Here is a 22,001-nt window from a genome sequence, read left to right on the forward strand (position 1 = left end):
TTCAGTAGCCACAGTAATATTAACCCCCTTAGTAGTGATATTAATCTCTTCAGTAGCCTGAGTAGTAATAATAACCCCACAGTAGCCCCAGTAATTATATTAACCCCCTCAGTAGTAATATTCCCCACAGTAGCCCCAGTAGTAATATTAACCCCCTAAGTAGCTCAACAATAGTAGTAACCACCTCAGCAGCCCTAAGCGGACGATGGCGGCGCACGCCAGCAGGGAGGGCTCTGCGTGTCGCCTCTTGCACGAGTACTATAGGTTCACCACCACTGGTATAGAGGGACTATATGATACTGCCGCAGGCTACAAGTGCCCTATGGGGCTGCAATCAGGGCAGTACTCCTGGTACTACCATCTGGCACCTGTCTGAAAAAAGAAGCATTGCTACCACCCACATAAATTACATCTTTTGAGCAGGTCCCAGCAGTAGTTTGGAGAAAGGAAGGAGCCAAGCAGTATAATGGGGGGCCTTATTACAGATCAGCACAACGTGGACAAGGACACTTATATGGTATCTGTAATACTATTAGGCTTTTCAAATCTAAGGTGCTCTACTTCGCCCAAAATGAACTAACCTTTAGTTTTCATACGACTGTTCTGTGTCATAGGAGGAGTTAATTATATCTTTCTTGTGGTGATCCCTGCAGAGATATATCATCTGGTAGAAAAGTGAATTAATGTTTTATAAGTATTTCCTCAAATACATTCTTGCTGATCTGCCACAAGAGGAATAATTGAAGGAAACAAAGAGTCTGCCCCGAGCCAAAATCTTTCTCACATACACCTCTATCTTCAGTAATATTACTTACAAAACGTGCACTCCTGAGACTGATCAGCGGAATTTTATATCCTATGTCACGGGCTGCAAATCCAATCTTCACCGTTTCTTTTAAAGCTGTGTTCTATGACTATTCTGCAGTCATCTATCAAACTAAGATGTATGTTGGTAAAAAGTTTCTTCTTCTTACAACTAAAACAAAAAAAAGGTAAAATGATATTTTTTAAAAAAAGGACTCAAGGTGTATAAAAAAAATCAATATTGCAATTTTTCTCTGAGTTAATAAAGGAGATTCCTAGATTCAGGACTTTAAGGGTTCATTCTCACGGGCGTATATCCCGTCCGTGTCCTGTGTATTTCACATACAGCACATGGACCCATTATAGCCAATTGGGCTACTCAGATGCGTGTTTGTTCCCAAGGACCAATGGTTGGTGTGAAAAAATCGCAGCATGTCCTATTCTGGTCCATATCATGGACCTGAATCAGACATGCAGTGTCCTCTGCCTGCAGGTATCAGGCAGCACAAAGATGGTGCACAAGTTGCACCTGAGGTTCTTGGCCACAACTCTCATACGCCCATGTAAATGGGCCATAAATCTGTGAGCACAGAGCTAAAGAACTTCTCTAACGCTGGAGGACTTGACATCTGTGCACTACGGGGACTCTGTAATGCTACAATTATAATATTTTCAGCATTTATACAAAAACTAAAAAATGCTGAGAATATTATATTTTCTCTCTGCCATTGGCTCTTGACACTGTAATTTTCTCTGAGGGCTCAGTCACATGGGCGCCGATGCGCCCGTGTTTCTGCAGGATAAGACCGCTGCACTGCCAATGCGGACGACTCTCCACACCGGCTGGCAGATAGAACACATGGCCGGCAATGGAGCCGGTCATGCAGAGAGACGTCCGCACCTGGTGCGGCCGTCTAATCGTGCAGTCACACGGGAGCATCGGTGCCCGTGTGACTGAGCCCTGAATGGGAATCTGCACTGGTGTCTATATGGCCCAAGATTTTGCTGTTTGCTGATTTTGAAATCCACAAGTGAAAAAAATGAAGTGATGGCTTTTACCCACTAGCGATATTTTTCCCTGCGATGCTACAGCGATGATTATGAAACCAATGATTTTCAATGGTTTCATACTAATTTGCGATTTTTCACTCCAGCTTCGCATCGCAGAGAAGAAATCTGTGATATCGCTGAGTGCTTTCAATGAGGCCAGCAGCAGCGCTAGCCCATTGAAAACATAGGGAGCATATCGCTGACTTCTGCCACAGCTGTGATAGCTGTGGTAAGGGTTTCCTTCATCCCCACGGTCCCTGCAGTGATGAAGAAATCCTCTGCCGCAGTTGTCACAGCTGTGGCAGAAGTCAGCGATATACTCCCTATGCAAGTGTTTTCACTCGCTCTCGCAGCGCAAGAAAAAAAACACTAGTGGGTAAAAGCCCTGACATGTCATTTTTTTATGCAAATTCTGCACAGAATCTGCACATGGATTTTTCCCATTGAAGCAGGGTAAATCTGCATGCTGATCTACAGAATTTGCCTGTGCAAAACTGCATTAACAATCTGTGGCTTAGCTCAGATTTCTGCAGTATATGAGGCAGATCCACTTCAGAAAATCGGAAGTCTTCTGGCCACCATACATATTAGAAAAAAGTTTTCGAATCCTGATAATTTCACATTACTAGCAGAATATAATATGTACACGGCAGCTTCTGGATACTCCCCTGACAAATGATATCTGGAAAAGAAGAATCGAGCACATTGAATTTCTGCGCCTGTTCTTTTCGTTCTTCCTGGGGTTACCATGCTATTTTTGCTGTACATTGTTCTTCCTGGTGATAAGCTGCTTCCAGAGGTGTCTGGTAGCAGCTTACTCCCATCTGCTCATTGAAAATTTATGAATGCTCAGGCAAACAGAACTGCAATGCATCGGTCCATTTACAATGGTTCAAGGAGCATCGTCAATGGACAGTTGACAAATGGAAGAATATTCTATGGAGTTACGAATCATACTATTCCATCTTCAAGTCATATGCAATGTCGAGGCTCGAACACAGGACTCCGGTGCTACCGTCGGCAGCTTTTTCCAGTGAACTATCCAGCCCTTGGACAGCCCTATTAAATGGACTTCCTATAAAAGTTGGGCCCTGCCACTCCCTCAGTGCGAGATTATTCTGCTCCACAGCGTTTGATGCAGCCTCTCTTGTGCCTGCTATTGCTACAAGATTACCCATTGCTGACTCCTGGCTTTCTCTCCTAACTACATTACCCACCTCATCCCTTCTACTGTATACCATGATTACCCATTGCTAACTCCTGGCTTTTTCTCCTGACTGCATTACCCACCTCATCTATTGTACTGTATACACAATTATGTGCTGACGACAATATAATATTACTCTGAAAATGGTCAGCAATACTTCTAACAAGACAACATGCCTCGTCACAAATCCAACACTGTTTTACATTGGCTTGACTATATGGATGTTCCACTATTGGAATGGACTGCACAGAGTCCCGACCTGAACCCTACTGGATAACTTTAAGGCGAATTGGAAAGTCGGGTCAGGAAATATGATCAGCGTCCGTCTTCTTTGAGAGAACTTGCCAGTTGTTTGCAGGATATTTGTAGGGGAAAATACCAAGTGAAATGTATCAGACGTCAGTAGAACTAAGCACTGCGGAATATGTTGGCGCTATACAAATAAAGATTATTATTATATGCCACGGAGAGTATGCAATGTTATTAGAGGCAGAGGAGGCCCTGTTAAAAGTTACTTTACATGGGGCAATTATAGCCCAAATTGTCGCCAAAACAATACTTTCGGCCAATAATCATCCCATGTGCACACAGCCGACGACAGGGCACCGAGTGAGAAAAATTAGCAAAATTAAAACCAAGGGACTATCGGCCCATGTACACAGCCGCTCAATGTCTGAGCAACTCCTGTTTACTGTGAATGGAGGCACACTGGAACAATCCTGTCCCGCTCCGCCTCAATTCACTTGAATGACTATCGCTCCTGCCAGCACAGCAGCAATAGTCAGGGCAGCAGACCATGTAAAGGGACCTTTAGTATTAATATATGTAAATTAATACTATCTCTGATTCTTGCTGCGGTGTCCAGCCGTTGTCGGTAGGATAGTGTAGCTGTTCTGCAGACAGCTACTGAAGATAGAAGACATTTAGGTCTCGCTGCTCTCTCACCAAACTGTCATGTATTGATGCCTTGGAACTGATACTTTCCAGAACTCTGCAGGTTTAGTTGTGTTTTTATAAAACCCCCGTCCTCTGCCATCTACGACGCAGCATGCGCTCTGATAACCGGTATTGATCAATTTTCAATTGAAGGATTACATGGTTAGCATATAAAATAAAACAGTTGCAGGATACTAATGTTTCCAGTGTAAGCTGCTATGACTCATTTCCTCTATGGCTTATTTCCCCTATTGCATACACATACCTTTGTAGGAACAAGCTGTCGGCTTCCTTAACTAATAGATTCAGCTTCAAAGGATGTTTCATGCATTCCGAAAAAGCGAAAACTGTCTCCCAGGAGCAAATATAACACTGATAGGTAATACAGCTTGTCATTCATAGACATCGGAAGCTTTGAGAGGAACCTCTGAAGACCCTTTATACACACAGAGGCAGATTTTAACTTCTTGCGAGATGATTTCTGGAAGATTCCTAAAATCACCATTATTATAATAGAAGAATATGTCCTGTGATGTAAAGTTACTGATGTCTAAAACATGGCTAGAGAGTAAATATTACATTGAAATGATGGTTTTGTTGTAATTGCTTTGTTTCCTGTCTTTGTTATTATGCAGATGGATAACAGCCAGGTATAATGCTTTAGAACCACTATCTGTAGACGAGCACATACCACAGATAGAGATCACGACCTACCCGGAGAGCAGGTCTATTACTCCAGAGGAACAATTACGGATTATGCTGCAGCATGAAGCTGATATAGAGAAAAAACAGAATAAACCGACTCAAAGAGACTTAGAGGTGAGTGTTATTAAAGGGGTAGTACACAAGGATCTTCTACATGTTCTCCCACACCAGGCTCTGCTATTAGCTCCATTTCACAATAGATTTTAATAATACCTTTATTGAGTAGTTACTGGAGTGACAGATGGCCCTTTAATTTGCTCAAATCTTACAAGATTCATAAGCACATTTACCCTTAATTCAAGGTTTTGATGAATTTGTAATTAAAGGTAATCTGTCACTCAGAAAGGCATTTCATACCTATGGTGTCTTTTAGGTGCCCTTTAAATGTGAAACTTGTAGGCACTAGCTTTATTCAAACTGCCAGTCAGGGTGGCACAGCTGAGTACATGCTGTAACCCTCTGGCCACATTCATTACCCATGAGCAAAGCTGATTTAGCTCAAGAATAACACATTCGCTGTCCAATGTGCTGAAGCAGCTCTGAAACAGGAAGAGTCGGGCTGGCAGACATCGTATATAAGCTTCCTTCGTGGAATAGTTGGCTGCATTAACATATATGATGTGCTCACTTCTTACCACTTACTGAACACAGTTAGCACCTACTTGTTCTACACTTAAAGGGCTTGTACCGGAATTACAAGTTATCCCCTATCCACAGGATACCCTGGAACGATGGAATCCTTTCTGTATTTGCTTGTAGTGCTGTTGCCATAGCAGAATAACCATTTGTTAAGCATTCTGCGCCAATGGCCCATGGTTTGTGAACATGGCAGTGCCTGGAATGGGCACGAATTGGAATTTGATGTCTTTTAATACCCTTTTACACAGACAGATGATCGGGCAGGAAGGTTCTATGAAGATTAGTTTGCCTTACCATGAGCCCTTCTAAATATGCCTGCAGGCAACCAACAAATGCGCATTTGTTAGCTGATTAGATTGTTTATGCAGGCATAAAAAAATGCTTGCCCATCAGCAGTGTATATCCCCCCCCACCCCCGTGTAAACAGGAAGATGTACTGACGATGAATGTTATATGCATGGAGACAAGCCATCATATTAACAATTGTCCATCTCCATACTACCGATCCGCTGCAGCATGTAAGTAGCAGTGGCAGTTGTAACAAGTGGCAATCGATATGCTATTTATTCATCAGTGTGCTTTATCACAGGCAGGCAACTAGGCAGTGTTACAGCTTTCTTAATATGCAGTCCTGGAATTCTGCACCAAAATTCACACGTTTAACTGCTGATTTTGGTGCAAAATTGCTGGCAGAAAAAAATCTGCCATTTTCAATTCTGCATCAAAATCTGCACATTAGCAGGGTGGATTTTGGTGCTGAATATTCCGCAGCAGGGCATATTCTGCAACGCTGTTGTGGGATATTCCATCCCGTGTTCAAATCCCTTTCAAGGGCCTTCAGCCTTATAAAACAGACTGCTTATTTGTTAGGCATTTTTAAAAGACTTGCCTCACAAAGACAACACCCTTCCTAAATGGAAGTTAGCTTCTGAAGTTTACTTAAGAAACTTTGTATAATCAACAGGTCCTCAAAGAGATAAATCTGCATGATTATAACTGTTCTTAACTAGAAGTGGATTTACATAATGAGAACAGCTCTTCACTTGGGGAAACTCAGTACACATCACAACAAGCCTATAAGATTATGGCATCCACTGAATTTCTAAGCAGGAAATAGTCTGCTGGGTCTTGTCTTTGATCACTGAACAATTTGCATCCTGAGAAACTATCATTCTCATCTACTGCAATCAAGATCCAAGATGTGTCACTAAGCTATCACTAAGCTTTCCCATACTGCTGAAGAGCAAATCTGCCTGCTTCTAAAAAGATACATTGCTTGCTTCAATATAGGCAAGCAGAGTGTAGGTAAGCAGATTTGCTGTTCAGGAGTCTTGAAAAAGCTGCTTGATTATCCCAGTGTGAGCAGTCACAAGCTGGATTTTCTTGCCTTACCTGGCCAAATGTAGTATTATATGGCAGCCATTCAAGTGATGGGCAGTCAGTGTAATACATGAGTTGGGCCTGCAAGAGCAGAAGCTGTTCTTTATTAGCAACTCTTCTTGCTGGCTCCTGGCGGAGAGGTTTCGTCCACTGAACCCTCCTCTGTGACATCCATATATCTTTACGTTTATACCTTTTAAAGCAGTTATCCGGACCCCTGCAAAAATGTTCGAAACTGTTATCACCGTTGAGCCCTACAAACTACATTAGGTGAGGGAATGGGGAGACCCAAAGAGCTGTGTTTCATACTCATCGGGTTCTCCGTTCTTGCTCTGTTTCCCGTGAAGTTGGCGTGCGCACACAGCGTGAGTCCTTGAGAAGGCTCTGTACACGCGCTTTCCAATTCATCTCTGTGGGAGAGCGCGCACAAACAGCCATATGAAGAGTCACACTGTATGCATGTGCCAACTTTGCGGGGACACAGCGCAAGAATGGGGCATCCGATGAATATGAAACGCAGCTTTTCTGACTCCCCGCTCCTTAATCTTTGAGCCTCATAATTTAGTTTATCAGACTCAAAGGTGATCACAGGTTCTCTCACAGGTTCTCCTTTAACCCTTTCCAATCCAATTTGTATTCTGGTTTTCCTAGGGGGATTACTCTTTTTCTGCTCTTATACAATGGTGCTATATGCTGGCTAAAGCCAGTACTGAATGAGGTGACACGTTAGATAGGCTCTGACAGCAGAGAGGTTGGCAACATACAGTAAGAGAACCCCGACAGATGTTTTCCAACATCGGAGCTGTACAGCCTTAAATCATAATGTCTTCAGAGGTCAGACAGTGGATTGGAAAGGGTTAATTTAAAATCCAAGGACCTAGTCTATTTGAATGCATTTTTGTATAGAGTAAAGCCATAGAAAAAAAAGAGGGGTCAACATTGCTTAGGCTAGCCAACCACATCCTACATGTCATGTTAAAGAATGGAAAAGACATGACTTTTGCAGGTAGTCTACTCCGCCTTGGTCATAGTTCTGTAATACTTTAGCCAAGCGGATTACAGCTTCTTAACCACATAAACTATTTAGTTAGCAACTGTGATTTCAGATTATAAATTCACCAATGAATTATAAATACCGGTAACCTAGATTATTTCCAGACTACCGACATCTTGTTAGTGTTAAGAGGGAGCAAACTGCCAGACCCTTTGGAAATCCTGTTCTTCTACACACCTCCTAGTATGTGCAGCTCTCCTTATGTTGCGCACTAAACAACAATCTTGGTAACTGTTTCAGCGCTATTTCCACTACATACACCATGGGATTCAGGCAGAAATGCTGGCACCCCAGGAGAAGGAGCAGATGGACAGAATCTTAACAAATGTTCCCAGCCAACTCCTGAGAACCCCAGCTCTGAAGAAATCACTTCAAGAAATAGAGGAAGAGATTGCACATGATTACTGCCTGAGTCTTAGGAAGAGTATTGGTGAGAATTCATTCTTTATTGACTTCGAAAAGCAAATGAAATAGACATCATTGGTTTTTATGTAATGACAACTTAAATGGCGGCAGTGCTTTGTACTTGAACTTGAGCATTTGAAAGAAGATTTTTATGGACTGATTCCCATAAAACAGGAATGTTTAGCTCTTAATTTCCCTGCATTTGTTCCATTGTGTTCTAAATCCACTTTCTGTTAAATAGACATCCATATTCTAACTCACGTTGTTTACAAGGAGACAGTATTGCATAAGCTCAGATTGTATGTCTATAAGGGAGATTGGTCATTCAACTTTGTTCTAACTCCCCAGGATGCTGTAATGTTAAAGCCCACTGGCGTAACTATAGGGGATGCGGTTGCACCCGGGCCCAGGAGCCTTAGGGGGCCCATAAGGCCTCTCTTCTCCATATAGGGAGCCCAGTACTATGAGTAAAGCATTATAGTTTGGGGTCCTGTTACAGGTTTTGCATTGGGGCCCAGGATGTTCAAGTTACGCCTCTGCGTTAAGGAGTTAAGAGACGTTGAGGGGCCCCAAGATCAACTTTTGCACCCAGGCCCATGAGCCTTTAGCTATGCCCCTGTCCAGGCCAATGTTTTCTAACTCCTCTGACCAATAGCCAGCTTGTATTTTGTCAGCTGACAGTTGGAAATGTAAGGGCACAGATGAGGATGGAGAGCGGAGTTGCACATGGTATAAAACTGCATCAAATTATTAACGGGGTTTTCCCACTATGCAAAATTGCTTCACAAGCACTTTGTTCCTCCTGGTTGCTGCTGACCTGGACATCTGACCAATCGCCAGTGATTGGTTGCAGCAGTCACATGTCCTGGTCAGCAGCAACCAGGAAGAACAGAGTGGATGTGAGACAGTTTTAGGTAGTGGCAAAACCCCTTTAAATATAAATGATTTGCCAGAATCAGATATAATTTCCGCGGACAGTAATGGGCCTATGTATGTGCCAAGTGAACATGATGCTGCAGAATTAACCCTTTCCAGTCCACTGTCTGACCTCTAAAGACATTAGGATTTAAGGCTGTACAACTCCGATGTTGGAAGACGTCCGTCGGGGTTCTCTTACTGTATATTGCCAACCTCTCTGCTGTCTGAGCCTATCCAATGTGTCACCTCATGCAGTACCGGCTTTAGCCAGCATATAGCGCTGTTGTATAATGGCAAAAAAAGAGTAAGCCCCTAGGAAAACCAGGATACAAATTGGATTGGAAAGGGTTAAGAAGTGAATCAGACATAGAAGAGGAACAAAGCCGCTGTGTAAAGTATCATTATTTTTCAGAAATATATATAATTGACATTGGTTGCTTTATTGATAACTATTGAGCCGCCTGAGGAACCTAAGAGGGGCTATTTCTTCATTAGCATATGTTAGCGTGATATGTGCTTTTTCTATCCATGGTGTTGAAGTGATTATTGAGCTCTGACTGACAATTTTGGGATCATCTTTTTCATAAGGATATACTAGTGTGATTTGTGTATTTGCTATCCACGGTGTTTAAGTGCTTATTATTAAGCTTTGATTGACAACTTTGGGGCCAATTTTTTCATGAAGATGTCTTTGTATGACATCTCTGTATGACATCTAGGTGGTATATTTAGTTCTGGTGGGCGCTATGTAAGAGTGATTATATGGGTGTAGAGTCATCCCTAGTTAATAATAGGGCCATATAGGGTTATATAGGGAGAGGTTCCAGCACGGGGCTGCTCTTTTCAATTCGCTTTTCCCATCTCTTTGGCATTATGGCCAAATAGATGCATTATAGGCTCTATTCCTGTATCTTTGCATTATTGGTTCCTGTTACTACTATCTATTTGGGAACTCTCCCTTGTGGACTTTTGTATCTCTTTATGGTTTACCTTTTCTCTATTGAGTAGGAGGCCTAGTTTATTTTAATCAGATATAAGAACATTTAATTTTTAGAGTGTTTTTGTTTTCTGGGCAGTGATTGGAACTACTATATTGACATTAGAAATAAACCTTAGGCTCAATGTTCGCCGACGGAAATTCTGCAGCGTTTTTTCCCGCTTTATTCCCGCCGTGGCACGCTTTACATAGGATTGCATAAGTTTAATGCAATCCTATGCACACTGCCGTGATTTGACCGCATGAAAATCCGCGTGGTAATCCGGCATGTTCTATTTCTGTGCGGGCCTCGCAGACAGAAATGTCACCAGTAACGCGCTGGCTCCGCTCTCCGCATATACGGTTGTGCGACAGACGGCACATTGCAGAGTGGAGGAGAAGACTCTGGATGGGTGAGTATGAGGTCAATACCAGGGCACAGGTCACAGGTCACATCCTGCTGTGTGAATTCTCGCAACGTAATCCGACCCGGCCGTGGGCATGAGGCCTCAATGGGCCACTCTGGGGAAAACACATTTTTCCATCCCTACCTATCCCCCTTACCTTATTCCCTGTCATACTCTGGTGGTCTCCTCTGTTTATTCCAGACACTTCCTTGCAGTGCAGCTCCCTGTCTTATGCATATCAGGCACAATCTTGAGGCTGAGATTTTTTACTTTCAGTTTCACATCTATCTCATGATGCATTAGCACAGTAATGCCAGTGGCTAAACCACTTTTGCCTGCTGGGGAGGGGGGTTACAGTCAGTAGGGTGAGTTGTGATGTCCTCTATTATAACTGTGACAAGAGCTCTGTTATCATCATCAGTAAATGTGACAGCACTGCCTGCATTCCCCATGTGCTTGGTGCATGTAGCAGCATCACGCAGACTGTGAAAGTGACTTAATTTGAGAACACATAACCCCAAGTAGATCTGGGCTGGACAGAACTGAGATCACATGACCATTTAAGAAGAAAGAGACCAGAATTTTCAGATAGAGAGAAAGGTAACACTAGCTCACTTATATATATATATATATATATATATATATATATATATATATATATATATATATATATATATATATATATATATATATATATATATATATATATACTGAAGAAATAGCTGCATTAAAAAAGAATCCCCGGAGTGGCCCATTAACAATGTAAGCCTAATGTATTGTAAAATGGCATACATTTTCTTTTGTCAAGGAAGAGGTGTATATTTTACATTTCGAGATGAAGCAGATAGATTTGATTGTACAAGCGTTCAAACATTCAAGGTGTGAGAACACCATGGAACTAAGCCTGTGATTTATGACTTGACTTTTGTCAAACCTGTGTAGCCATACAAGGGTATGAAAAAATATTTGCCCCCTTTCCAGTTGCCACTTGTTTTTGCATATTTACAGAGGTAGCAACCTTTAACTTGACACCTAACGCATTAAATAAACCACAGCACAGACCTTTGTCTTGCCTTTTCTATGTCATTGTTTTGTTGTGTTAAGATAAAATAACGTGTAGCAGCGGGTTGGGTTAAATTTTGCTACATCTGTACTTTAGTAAATGGTGCCTGACCATTTAAAGGGTTGTATCCCTTCACATGCTATACACCTTCTTAGGATGGAGCTACTAGGGAACGTTTCGAAGCGCAGATACCAGTTTTGAACTGTCAAGCTATAGCTGCAGTCCTGCGAAATACCGTGAGTTGCATGCAGCTGAGTGCTGTCTTGTGATTGCGCAATTTTTGCCTGATGCGTTAGTCAGTAAAAAAAAGCACATTACGAAATCAATCTGCCACGATCCGCAGACACGTCAGGTAGCCCATAGAGTAGGAAATTCCTTGGCTTTTACACTTCTTTTTGACTTCTGTAGATCAGCTGGGAAATCAAGGAATATTAAGATGGTTGAGTTTTTGTAATTGATGTGTCTCCGCAATTCAGGAGTCTGGCTAGTAGTTCTCGTGGGGCGACCAAGCAGAGGTGGTTTCGCCAGGATTCGATGAACCCTTTCCACTACAAAAGAGGAAGAGAAAACCTCATTATCCAGTGTCGATTTGAGCTATTTCTTTCTTAGGAAGGCCAATGATAGGGAGATTGTTTTGCCAGAGGCAATTTCCAAGATCATTTGCCTTTGACTGACTTAGCTTTTTTTATTGTAGTTTGCACTGGGAGTGGATGTCCTTAGCAATGGGGAGGCAATCCTCTAGTTCATGTACTCTGCCTCGCATGTTTTGTAGATCTTGTCCGAGTAAGGCAACATCAATTTTGATTTCTTCAATTTTGTGATGAAACTTTTGCAAGTGTTAATAATTGTGAGGAGACTTGGCCTAAAGTGGTTCAGAGTCCTGGTTCTGATTCCACATCGTCCTCCCTATTTCTTAGTTGCATGGGTCATCTAGAGCATGGCGTAGGATCAGGGGTATCCTTACGGGCAAACTCCCATAACTTTTCTGCAGTTTTTAGCACATGTGCTCATAATAGAGTAAAAAGCAGGATATAAAGCTGTTGGCATGTAGTACTAAATTAATTAGGTGAAGTTAGGTGGTGGGTGGCAAGATTCATATATTAGTTTCTGATTTACTGTGAGACAGATGTGGAGGGAATTTGAATTCAGCACTGTGAAGTACCACAAGTCTCAGGTTGTTCAGATGATTTGTAATAATTAGGCATGTACTAGATATGACAGTCAGCATGCAGGGTGGTTATGTAGTGGCCCAGAATGTATATTTCTAGCCCCTCCATAAATGTCATACATGTCATGTCTTGTGTAGATGCGCTGTGCAAAAATGTCTTGTCTCTTGTTATGTGTATTGCACCGCTGTAGCAAGTGAGAGGTTAATGTTTGCATGAGACTCTGATATGCTTGCACATGTATCAATATTTGTCTAGTCACGTGATCTGTGTTGTTTATAAGTATGAGTGCTTCAGGTGTGCTAGGGAGTTTTAAGAGACTTCCATTTCTTCTGGGTTCCTGAGTAAGAGTGCCAGCCACATAGGGGTACCTTCAACCCTCATGTGGTGAAGAATGGAAGAGGGGGAGCATTTTCTGAGGATTTATATGCCAGTAACCGCAGAGGAGTGAGAGGCGGAGGAGAGAGAGAGCATGAGCGTGAGAGCGGAGAGGCAAAGTTGAGATCACCTTTCAGAGGTACTATAACAAAGAGTGTCTGTGGAGTGCCCTACCCTTATCCTGCTCTGGAAACATTTCCTCGTCCATGAGTGGTGCCTGTCAGATAACTTGGCCTGCAGGACCGGTGTCATCCTGCGTTTTCCTCCCGGACTTTAAGTCTACTGTTTTGTCTTCACATCCGTCTTGTATAATTGTGCCTTGTACTAAGTTCATATGAAGTAAAGTTTTGCCTGGCCCTGACCGTTCCCATGGGGCCTGAGGTATGTTCCACAAGTCTGCGGCCCATTTATTTACCGTTAAGGGTCATTCTGGTGTGTAACGGAACGGTGGCGTCACCCGTGACAACTTCAATACCTGTTCGCATGTTTATTGGCCATCCCTCTCCTAGGGCTGTCCGGAGGAGCCCCAGCACTTCTCTGGCCGAGGCTGCATGTGTCCCTCCAGGAGGGAGGCTGGTAAGTGCCACCGTGACGAGTGACCATTCTACCCTCCCAGCTCCTCAACATAAGCCCTGTGTCTGGAGTCACCCTACGGGACGCTGCAGTTATATATTTGCATGTGCAGCATTGATTCGTATAGTAAGAAGAAAGGAAAATAGCAGTAGATCAATTCTCTGTGTATATAATAGATGAAGGGCATTTGCATTGTTCCAAGCCCAATACATGTGCAGAGGAAGTGTTGAGTTGCAGCAAGTTCAATTGGAGTTGTCCTGCCATGTATGGGAAGAGTCCAAGCATACGCTCTTCCCAGCAGATTACTTGCAACCCATTTTCAGGAAATAGCTATTTGTAACTGGAGAAGCGCTGCTGTGGGCCTCAGATTTGCCTCACGTGAAGCTATGACCGGTGGGCAGTATGTCCCAGAGGGAAGAGAAGTCCTGGAGAGCGCTAATTTCACTGATACCACATGTGCCGGAAGGCTGCTGCTTGGCAGAAACCCCACTAGGCCGCAACCGGAGATCAAGATGGGAGGTCTGTGGAATACCAACGCAGGTCTAACCAGGAACGGGACTGCTCCAAAGTAGGACAGTGGAGATCAGCAGAAAGTGCAGGATTTTGACAGGATGTGCAGTATTGCTGGTAGCTCAGCTCAAAGACATCTCTCCTTATTGGACGTTAGCCACCCTCCCCCCAAAGCTATAGTTTTTATTGGTATCATTTTGGAATGCATATGCCTTTTTAATCACCTTTTTAGTTCAATTCTTTGGGAGGTGCGCTGATAAAAAAAACAAAAACTAAATTTTGGTATTGTGTATATTGTTTTCTTACACTGTCCATCATGCAGGATAAATAATGTGATATTTTAATAGTTGAACTTTTACAGATACAGCAATACCTTTTTTTTTTTTTCTAGATTTTTTACTTTACTCTAAATCAGCAAAGGGGGACTATTGAACATTGAATTCAAAATTGTTTTAAAAATGTAACAATAAATAAAAACTTTTTAAAAAATTCCCACTATGGGACTTGAACACGCGACCATGTGATTGTCATACAATACACTACAATATTTCTATATTGCAATGTAGTGTGCTGTCAGCGCTATCCTATTACACCTTGACTCTGGCCTCCTGCAGGGTATAATAGGAGTACTAATATGGTACATCTCAGGGCATTCACTAGACTAGCAGCTGCTGTGACATTCATAGATGGAGTGACAGAGGGAAACAAAAATGAATCAAGTACTGCTCTCTGCTGTAGAAGACTGCAGCTGTCCATTAAAATCATTCGAAACCCACTGCTTATTTTGGGCCACAAGGAAGTTCTGAAGGCTGAAACAGATGATCCTGTCCATCTGGATTAGCTAGTCTCCGGGATCGCTGCTCGATGAAAAGAGGTTTTCAATCCAGACGATGGCTTTAATGTGTTGTGCTGTAGATCAGCTGCTACGATGGCATGTAGACAGATTTTAATTCATCACAGTGGCAGAGGTTGCACCCCCCTGAAGAGTACGGACTGGCACGCCGTTTCATTAAATGTATTTATCCACTGGCCCACAATTAATATTCTGCCACTGTTGCTCGCCCCAGAACTGTCCTGACAAATCGAGACTGACTCTGTAAATTCTGATTGATGAATCAATTACTAGAAAGGCTGATTATTTTGTGGACATGTAATCTTGCGGCAGATCAGGCTTGTCTATGATCTTTACAAACTGAAATCAAGAAATTGGATAAAAGATTACAATCCCAAGGACTATGCAAAATTCATAACCTTCAAGTCAGTCACTTGTCTGGCCTATTTACTTCGGCTCAAGCTTAAATAGCAAGAGCAAATCGATCAAATCAAACAGTCATTTATCACATTAACTTATTGCTTCCAAATGGAAATCAAATTGCAGTTGGGTTCGGAATCGCAAATTTTAATGGACTCCACTTCCAAAGTCTGATAGTTTTAACACGCGCTGAACTACTCTCTTGGAAGAGCAGGCATTGCTCCTCGATGCAAGCAGCAAAATGATTGTCCAACCTATAGACTTCTCTCTGCTGAGTCTGTATTATATGTATTTACCCTTATGTTAAAGGAGTCAAGTGATGTCTTCTCGCATGAGTGGCTTTCTGGTATCAGTGCTGGGGTCTGCTTTAAGAGTTGTTGGGTTCTGAAGGATGTAGATCATTGACTGTGTGAGCTATACATGAAAAGACAAGGCATACACTGAATGACCACTTTATTAGAGAGACCAGTCTTTTCATGGTAGGGCTTCACTATATGGGGAATTAGACACATGACCCTTAGTGCAGCATAAAATCAAGTATTGGCACCAGATTTTTGTTGCACAATGCTGCTGGGAGATCAGAATTTGGAACTAGCAGCATGAATCGATGAACCCTTCCTATCAGGCATCAGCAGTTCAGACTTGTGATGTTGGATTAAGGCCTCATGTCCAGGGGGGAATTTTTGCTTTGGAATCCGGAGTGGGCGTTCCACCCCAGATTCCGCAGCAATAACACTCCATAGCGTGTTATGGAAAACTGATGTTTCATGTTCACAAGCGGAAAGCAACTGCAGTTTATGCTCACGCATAAAAAATCGCAGCATGCTCCATTTTACTGCGGTTCCCACACTGACGGCTTCCATTGAAGTCAATGGAAGCCATCCAATCTGCGGCCCATGAGCAGTTGACACTGCAGACGGGCCACGGATTTAGCAGGAAAGCAGGAGTTTAAGGAAAAAAAACACAGCTGCATGCCGGTGCATCGGACGGCTCTTCCACACACATTCGCAGTACAGAAAAAAGAAGATCTGGACAGGTACGCAGAGTCCTCAGACGCAGGTTGGGTTGGATTCCGCTGTGGGCTTCCGCATACGAAATCTGACCCGACCGTGGACATGAGACCTAATGGAGTGGGTGTCACGTCCGACCTGAGTGTAATTCACACCACGCCCAGGACAAACGCAAATAGAAGGGGAATGCACACAAATGGACACCGAAACAGACAGAACAGTAAATGGGACTTGTAAGCAGATGTCCAACAACGACTGACAAACACCAAAACACTTACCTAAAATACCTACATGCATAAGCAGATGGAATAGCTAAATTATGTACAAGGTATTGGTTCGTATTTTGGCCAAGATACTTACGCTCATGAATCCGCAACAAGGGTCCTCGTTGTCTCATGAGAAACTAAAACAGAACTCAAGTTTCCAAAACATAACCTTTAATATATTATTTAACATCAAACATACATGACACCACCTGTGATGGGATAATCACCCAGAAAAATATACAAAAATATAATAGTGCACAACCAGGATTAAGTAAGAGCGCAACATAGGAAAAAAATCAATAAATTCACATAGTCTGCGCTTATTGTCAGCACGCCTCAGGCTAGCAGTACCAGATTGTCTGTACACGTCCTATGGATAAGGCAAATGGTCATACTCATTTGTTACTTTGTTCATACATTTAGGCTGGGTTCACACGGGACAGATTTGCCGTGGAAATTCTGTGCAGAATTTCTGTGCGGCAGATCTGTCTGCTGCTCCTAATCCTGGGATTAACCCTTTCCAATCCACTGTCTGACGTCTGAAGACATTATGATTTAAGGCTGTACAGCTCTGATGTTGGAAGACGCCCGTCGGGGTTCTCTTACTGTATATTGCCAGCCTCTCTGCTGTTGGAGCCTATCCAACGTGTCACCTCATGCAGTACTGGCTTTAGCCAGCAGATAGCGCCGTTTTATAACGGCAGAAAAAGAGTAATCCCCCTAGCAAAACCAGGATACAAATTGGATTGGAAAGGGTTAACCAAATTTAGCAAAAAAATGTCCCCACGGGGCGGCAAAGCCGAGTGGAAACGGCAATGCGGCGCGGAATTGACAGCCACAGCATGTCAATTCTTTTTTTTTTTGCGTTGCGGCCCCACTCCTCTTTATGGGGAGAGAAAGTCGCAACAGAATGCCGGCGGCCGTATCACTCCAAAACCCGCGGCAAAATGCCGTGGGTTTTGAAGCTGCGGCTCCCCGCAGAAATCTTGCGGCTTTTCGGTGCGGCCATCCCGTGAAAACCAAGCCTTACAGAAGGAATGACTGAAGAATGGCATAATGTGGAGTTCTTAGAAGAGATGTTCCAGGATTCTTATTTTATGGGGAAATGCAAACACCATACAAACAAGTCAGGAAAACCGGAACTTTTCTTTAACCCATGACTGACCTCACTGACTTGAAGTGTCACATCAGTTAGCATGCTAGAGGATAATTATCTCTGCTTTAGGGCGCCCACCCACTGGCGTTTGCGATTTTCGTGCGTGAAAAACGCAGCTGTTTCGGCGCGTTTTTGCCGCGGTTTCCGAGCGTTTTTCGCGCTTTTTCCATTAATTTCCATTGACATTCATGGGTGCATTAGGAGAAAAATAAGGACACATATGCAACTGACAGTTCCTATGTTAAAAATCGCAACGCACCGCAAAAAAAAACGCCAGTGGACAGGAGTACATTCAATTCTAATTGCTCTTGAGAAAAAACGCAAAACGCAAAGAAAAAAAAATCGCCAGTGGGTGGGCGCCCTCAGGCCGGTTTCACACGGCCGAGAATCTCGCGCGAGATTTGTGTCTTGCAAGAGGCACAAATCTCGCATAATTATGAATTCCATTCATTTCGATGGAGTCATAATACATAAGCGATGTTTTCCCGCACTGCATTGCGATGGAAGAAAAAAATTACTGCATGCCCTATCTTTTCCTCTGAACGCGTTGCTCATTGTTTTCAGTGGGACAGTAAAACACATTGCATGGCGTACGACGTGCACGCGAGTCCAATTCGAGGTTTCCCATTGAAAACCATGGGAAACACTTGCTGATCCTCCGACGTGGCTGAAATTCCACAACACAGAAAGCAACATTCTCCATAGACGTAAAGGGGGGAGAAGGTCAGATGAGAATCCAGCAAACTACCCTCATGTTCATTACACTCTTACAATTCCGGGCAACTTGGTTTGTTATGACTGTAATGTAATGAGGTGCTATTTCCCACTCATAATCTGAAAGTCAAGCAATTGAATACATTATTGTAGATGCTGCCTTATATAATGGGTCACAATGGCACGAGTTAATGATGTGCAATTTGGCCTCTTTCGCTGCCTACAAAGCTCATCTATGTTGTAATGTTACTGAACTGCGCTCCGTAGGTCTGCATTGTGCAGCTGTAATTGTTTTCTCAGTAAGCAATTAATGCAATCCAGATACTGAATAAAACTTGTGATCTTTAAAGCTGCATCCATCCAGCATTGGTTATAAAGACTGTAAAGGGATTCCTTTTAGGCTGGGTTCACACGGGGCGGAATTGGCATTGAATTTCCGTGCAGACTTTTTGCACGGAAATTCTGCTGGCAATTTTTATTCCTGGATAAAGCAGCAAAGTGGACGAAATTAGCAAAAATCCTGTCCACATGGTGTGGAGAAGCCGTTGCGGCCAAGCCGCGGCATGTCAATTTTAGCGCCGTCTCCGCTGCGGCCTCTCTCCTTTCTATGGTGAGAGATGGCCACAGCAGAATGCAGGCTGGCGAAGCCGCTTCAAAAGTTTTGAAGCTGTATTTCTGCCGCGGAAATCTCGCAGTATTTCCGTGCGGTCCCACTGTGGTCATTCCACCAGATTTGAGCTGGATTTTCACCCCGTGTGAACCCAGCCATATTGGTAAAATGTAAATTTCGAAGTCCTAATAAACCGGCATCCTCTAGACTCCTAATGTACTGGATTGTCCTGACATACCATGCTACAAAACAAACATGTTTTATAGAACTCTGTGTTGTGCTGTTTCTCTGTTATTCCTCCTGGAAATAAATTAATAAATTAGAAAATGGGTCTTACCATTGTATTTGTCCATGGGGTGTCTGTCTACACACTTTGACATAGTATGATAGGCCGAAAGAAGACAATGTCCATCCAGTTCAGCCCGTTTTCCCCCGTCAATACAGAGGAAGGCAAGAAAAAATCCCTATGGGGCAGAAGCCGATTTACCCTTTTTTGGGGTAAAAAAAATGTCTTTCCCGACTCCAGAATGGCAGTCCCTGGATCAACAACCCCGCTGGTTATTTAATGTCTATATCCTGTAATATCATAGCGCTCCAAAAAGATGTATAGTTCCCCCTCAAACTCCTCTATGGATTTTGCCATCACCACATCCTCAGGCAGAGAGTTCCACAGTCTCACTGCTCTTACAGTAAAGAACCCCCCTTCTGTGTTGGTGATGAAACCTGCTTTCCTCTAAACGTAGCGGATGCCCTCTTGTTACCGTCGCAGTCCTGGGTATAAACAGATCATGGGAGAGATCCTTGTATTGTCCCCTAATATATTTATATATAGTTATTTGGTCGCCCCTTAGCCGTCTTTTTTCCAGGGTGAATAATCCCAGTTTTGATAACCTCTCTGGGTATTCCAGTCCTCTCATTCCATGTATTAGTTTAGTTGCCCGTCTTTAAACCCCCTCCAGCACTGTAACATCTTTCCTGAGCACCGGTGTCCAGAACTGTGCGCAGTATTCCATGTGAGGCCTGACAAGTGCTCATATAGTGGGAGAATAATGTTCTCGTCCCTCACCCCTATACCTCTTTAAATGCACCCTAAGACTTTATTTGCCTTTGCAGCAGCTGACTGACATTATTTGCTCCAGTTAAGTCCACAATCCACTAGTACCCCCAGGTCTTTTTCCATATCACTTTTCCCTAGCAGTACTCCATTTAATGTGTACTGGTGACATCTGTTTCTCCTGCCCATGTACATAACCTTTCAGTGTCAGACTGAGTAGGGACTCGCCCTTTAGACAAGACAAATAGTTCCACTCATTTGTCAATTTGTTCATACATTTCCATGAGGAATAATAGAGGAATGACACTGCTTTAAAAAATGGCACTCCAGCATTGTTATTTTATTAGTTCATGCAAGCATTTACTTACAGTGACCCTCCAGTCCTGGACAAAAAAAGTGGCTGTACTACTTCTCTGACTAGCTGATACACACTGTGCAGAAGCATGCATCCTTAGGCTAATACATGCAAAAAAGTTAGACGGAACAATACCTCTGCAGTGCCACCTATTGGATGGCAGCCAAGCAAATCGCGGCATGCCCTATCTTGTGTGTGCTCTTGTATCTCCTATTGTTTTTAATGGGGCCAGCGTCAGCATTGTGAGGTTTCCTCCATTTGCTACTTCACCGAATCCACCGCAAAATCGCATGATGGTGAGCGCGATATTCACGGCCCAATATCGCATTCGCCCCATGTAAAGTTAGCCTTACGGAAAAGCTGATGTAAATATGTGCTCCCTATATCTGGACAGGCGCATATTTTAGGCATTTAGAGTACTGCATGAACCCTTAGCAGTATTTACATATATACCATGAAAGAGCAGAGAAGACAACTTGTTAGCAAAATGTCTTAGCAGATGTGAAGAGACTTTTTCTCTACCGAGTGCAAAATCTTCCAATAAAGTGCTTAATCTGCTTCTAATCCTTGATTTGGTGTGACAAGTGTGCTGAGATTTCTTACAGATTTTAATGAGGAGGAATGTGTTCAGCATTCTCAGTGTAGAGAAAAGATCATCTATTTAGCAAACGTTTTCTATATATTGTATAACAGCTAAACAAATGACCCGGCTGTACACTCTACAATGGTTGTAAAGTCACCAGTGACTTGTTTCCTGCCGATCTCCCATAGCTCACAGGTGACTGTCAAGGCCCAGATTGTTCTGATCATCACGCCATTAAATATCAATGGCCATAGTGTCCCTTACATTTCCCTAAGTCACACAACATCCAATCTCATACAAGTCATGCAGCCAAAAACTTTGTGTGACTAGTCTGCGACACACCGTTGCACCTCTATTTTAGAGCCAGGATTTGTTTGGTAAAAACAGGCAAATCCCAAATAGGATGTAGTCACAGGCAACTTGGAATGCAGTATGTGATGGCAGGGCGCTTGCAACTTGCCGCCTGCAAGTGATTCTTTGCAATTTGTCCTGTTGCATTGACATTAGATCAAAGGTCGCACTGCAATCCCATTGACATTCATTATATGCAATGTCACAGTATGAGCCTGCAATCTTCATGTCTTGTGTAGCCCCAGACTTAGGGCTTATTCACATGAGCGCATATCGGCCGCCCATTATCGGCTGATATACGCTACCATCTGATGCATAGGGTTCCAATGCATAAGATGTCACAGACGTATTCCCGCGGCGTGAAAGTGCCTGGCCGGCCAATATAGCGCCGGGCACTTTTATGCCGGGCAGCAAAGATAGTCCTGGAACTACCTTTCTGCCTGGAATACGTCGGTCACTGCATTGACTCCTATGGGAGC

General features: G+C 43.1%; 1 protein-coding gene across 1 annotated transcript in view; it reads left to right on the forward strand.

The window, feature by feature from the left end:
- Positions 1–22,001, forward strand: part of DNAH3 (dynein axonemal heavy chain 3) — a 379,066-nt gene that overhangs the window by 60,845 nt on the left and 296,220 nt on the right. The window contains exons 4-6 of the mRNA XM_066576291.1: positions 4,301–4,376; positions 4,633–4,816; positions 8,016–8,205. Coding sequence (XP_066432388.1) covers positions 4,301–4,376; positions 4,633–4,816; positions 8,016–8,205 — 450 coding nt within the window. The remainder of the gene's footprint in view (positions 1–4,300; positions 4,377–4,632; positions 4,817–8,015; positions 8,206–22,001) is intronic.

The sequence above is a fragment of the Eleutherodactylus coqui genome, chromosome 8 (assembly GCF_035609145.1).
Source record: "Eleutherodactylus coqui strain aEleCoq1 chromosome 8, aEleCoq1.hap1, whole genome shotgun sequence".
Lineage (NCBI taxonomy): Eukaryota > Metazoa > Chordata > Amphibia > Anura > Eleutherodactylidae > Eleutherodactylus > Eleutherodactylus coqui.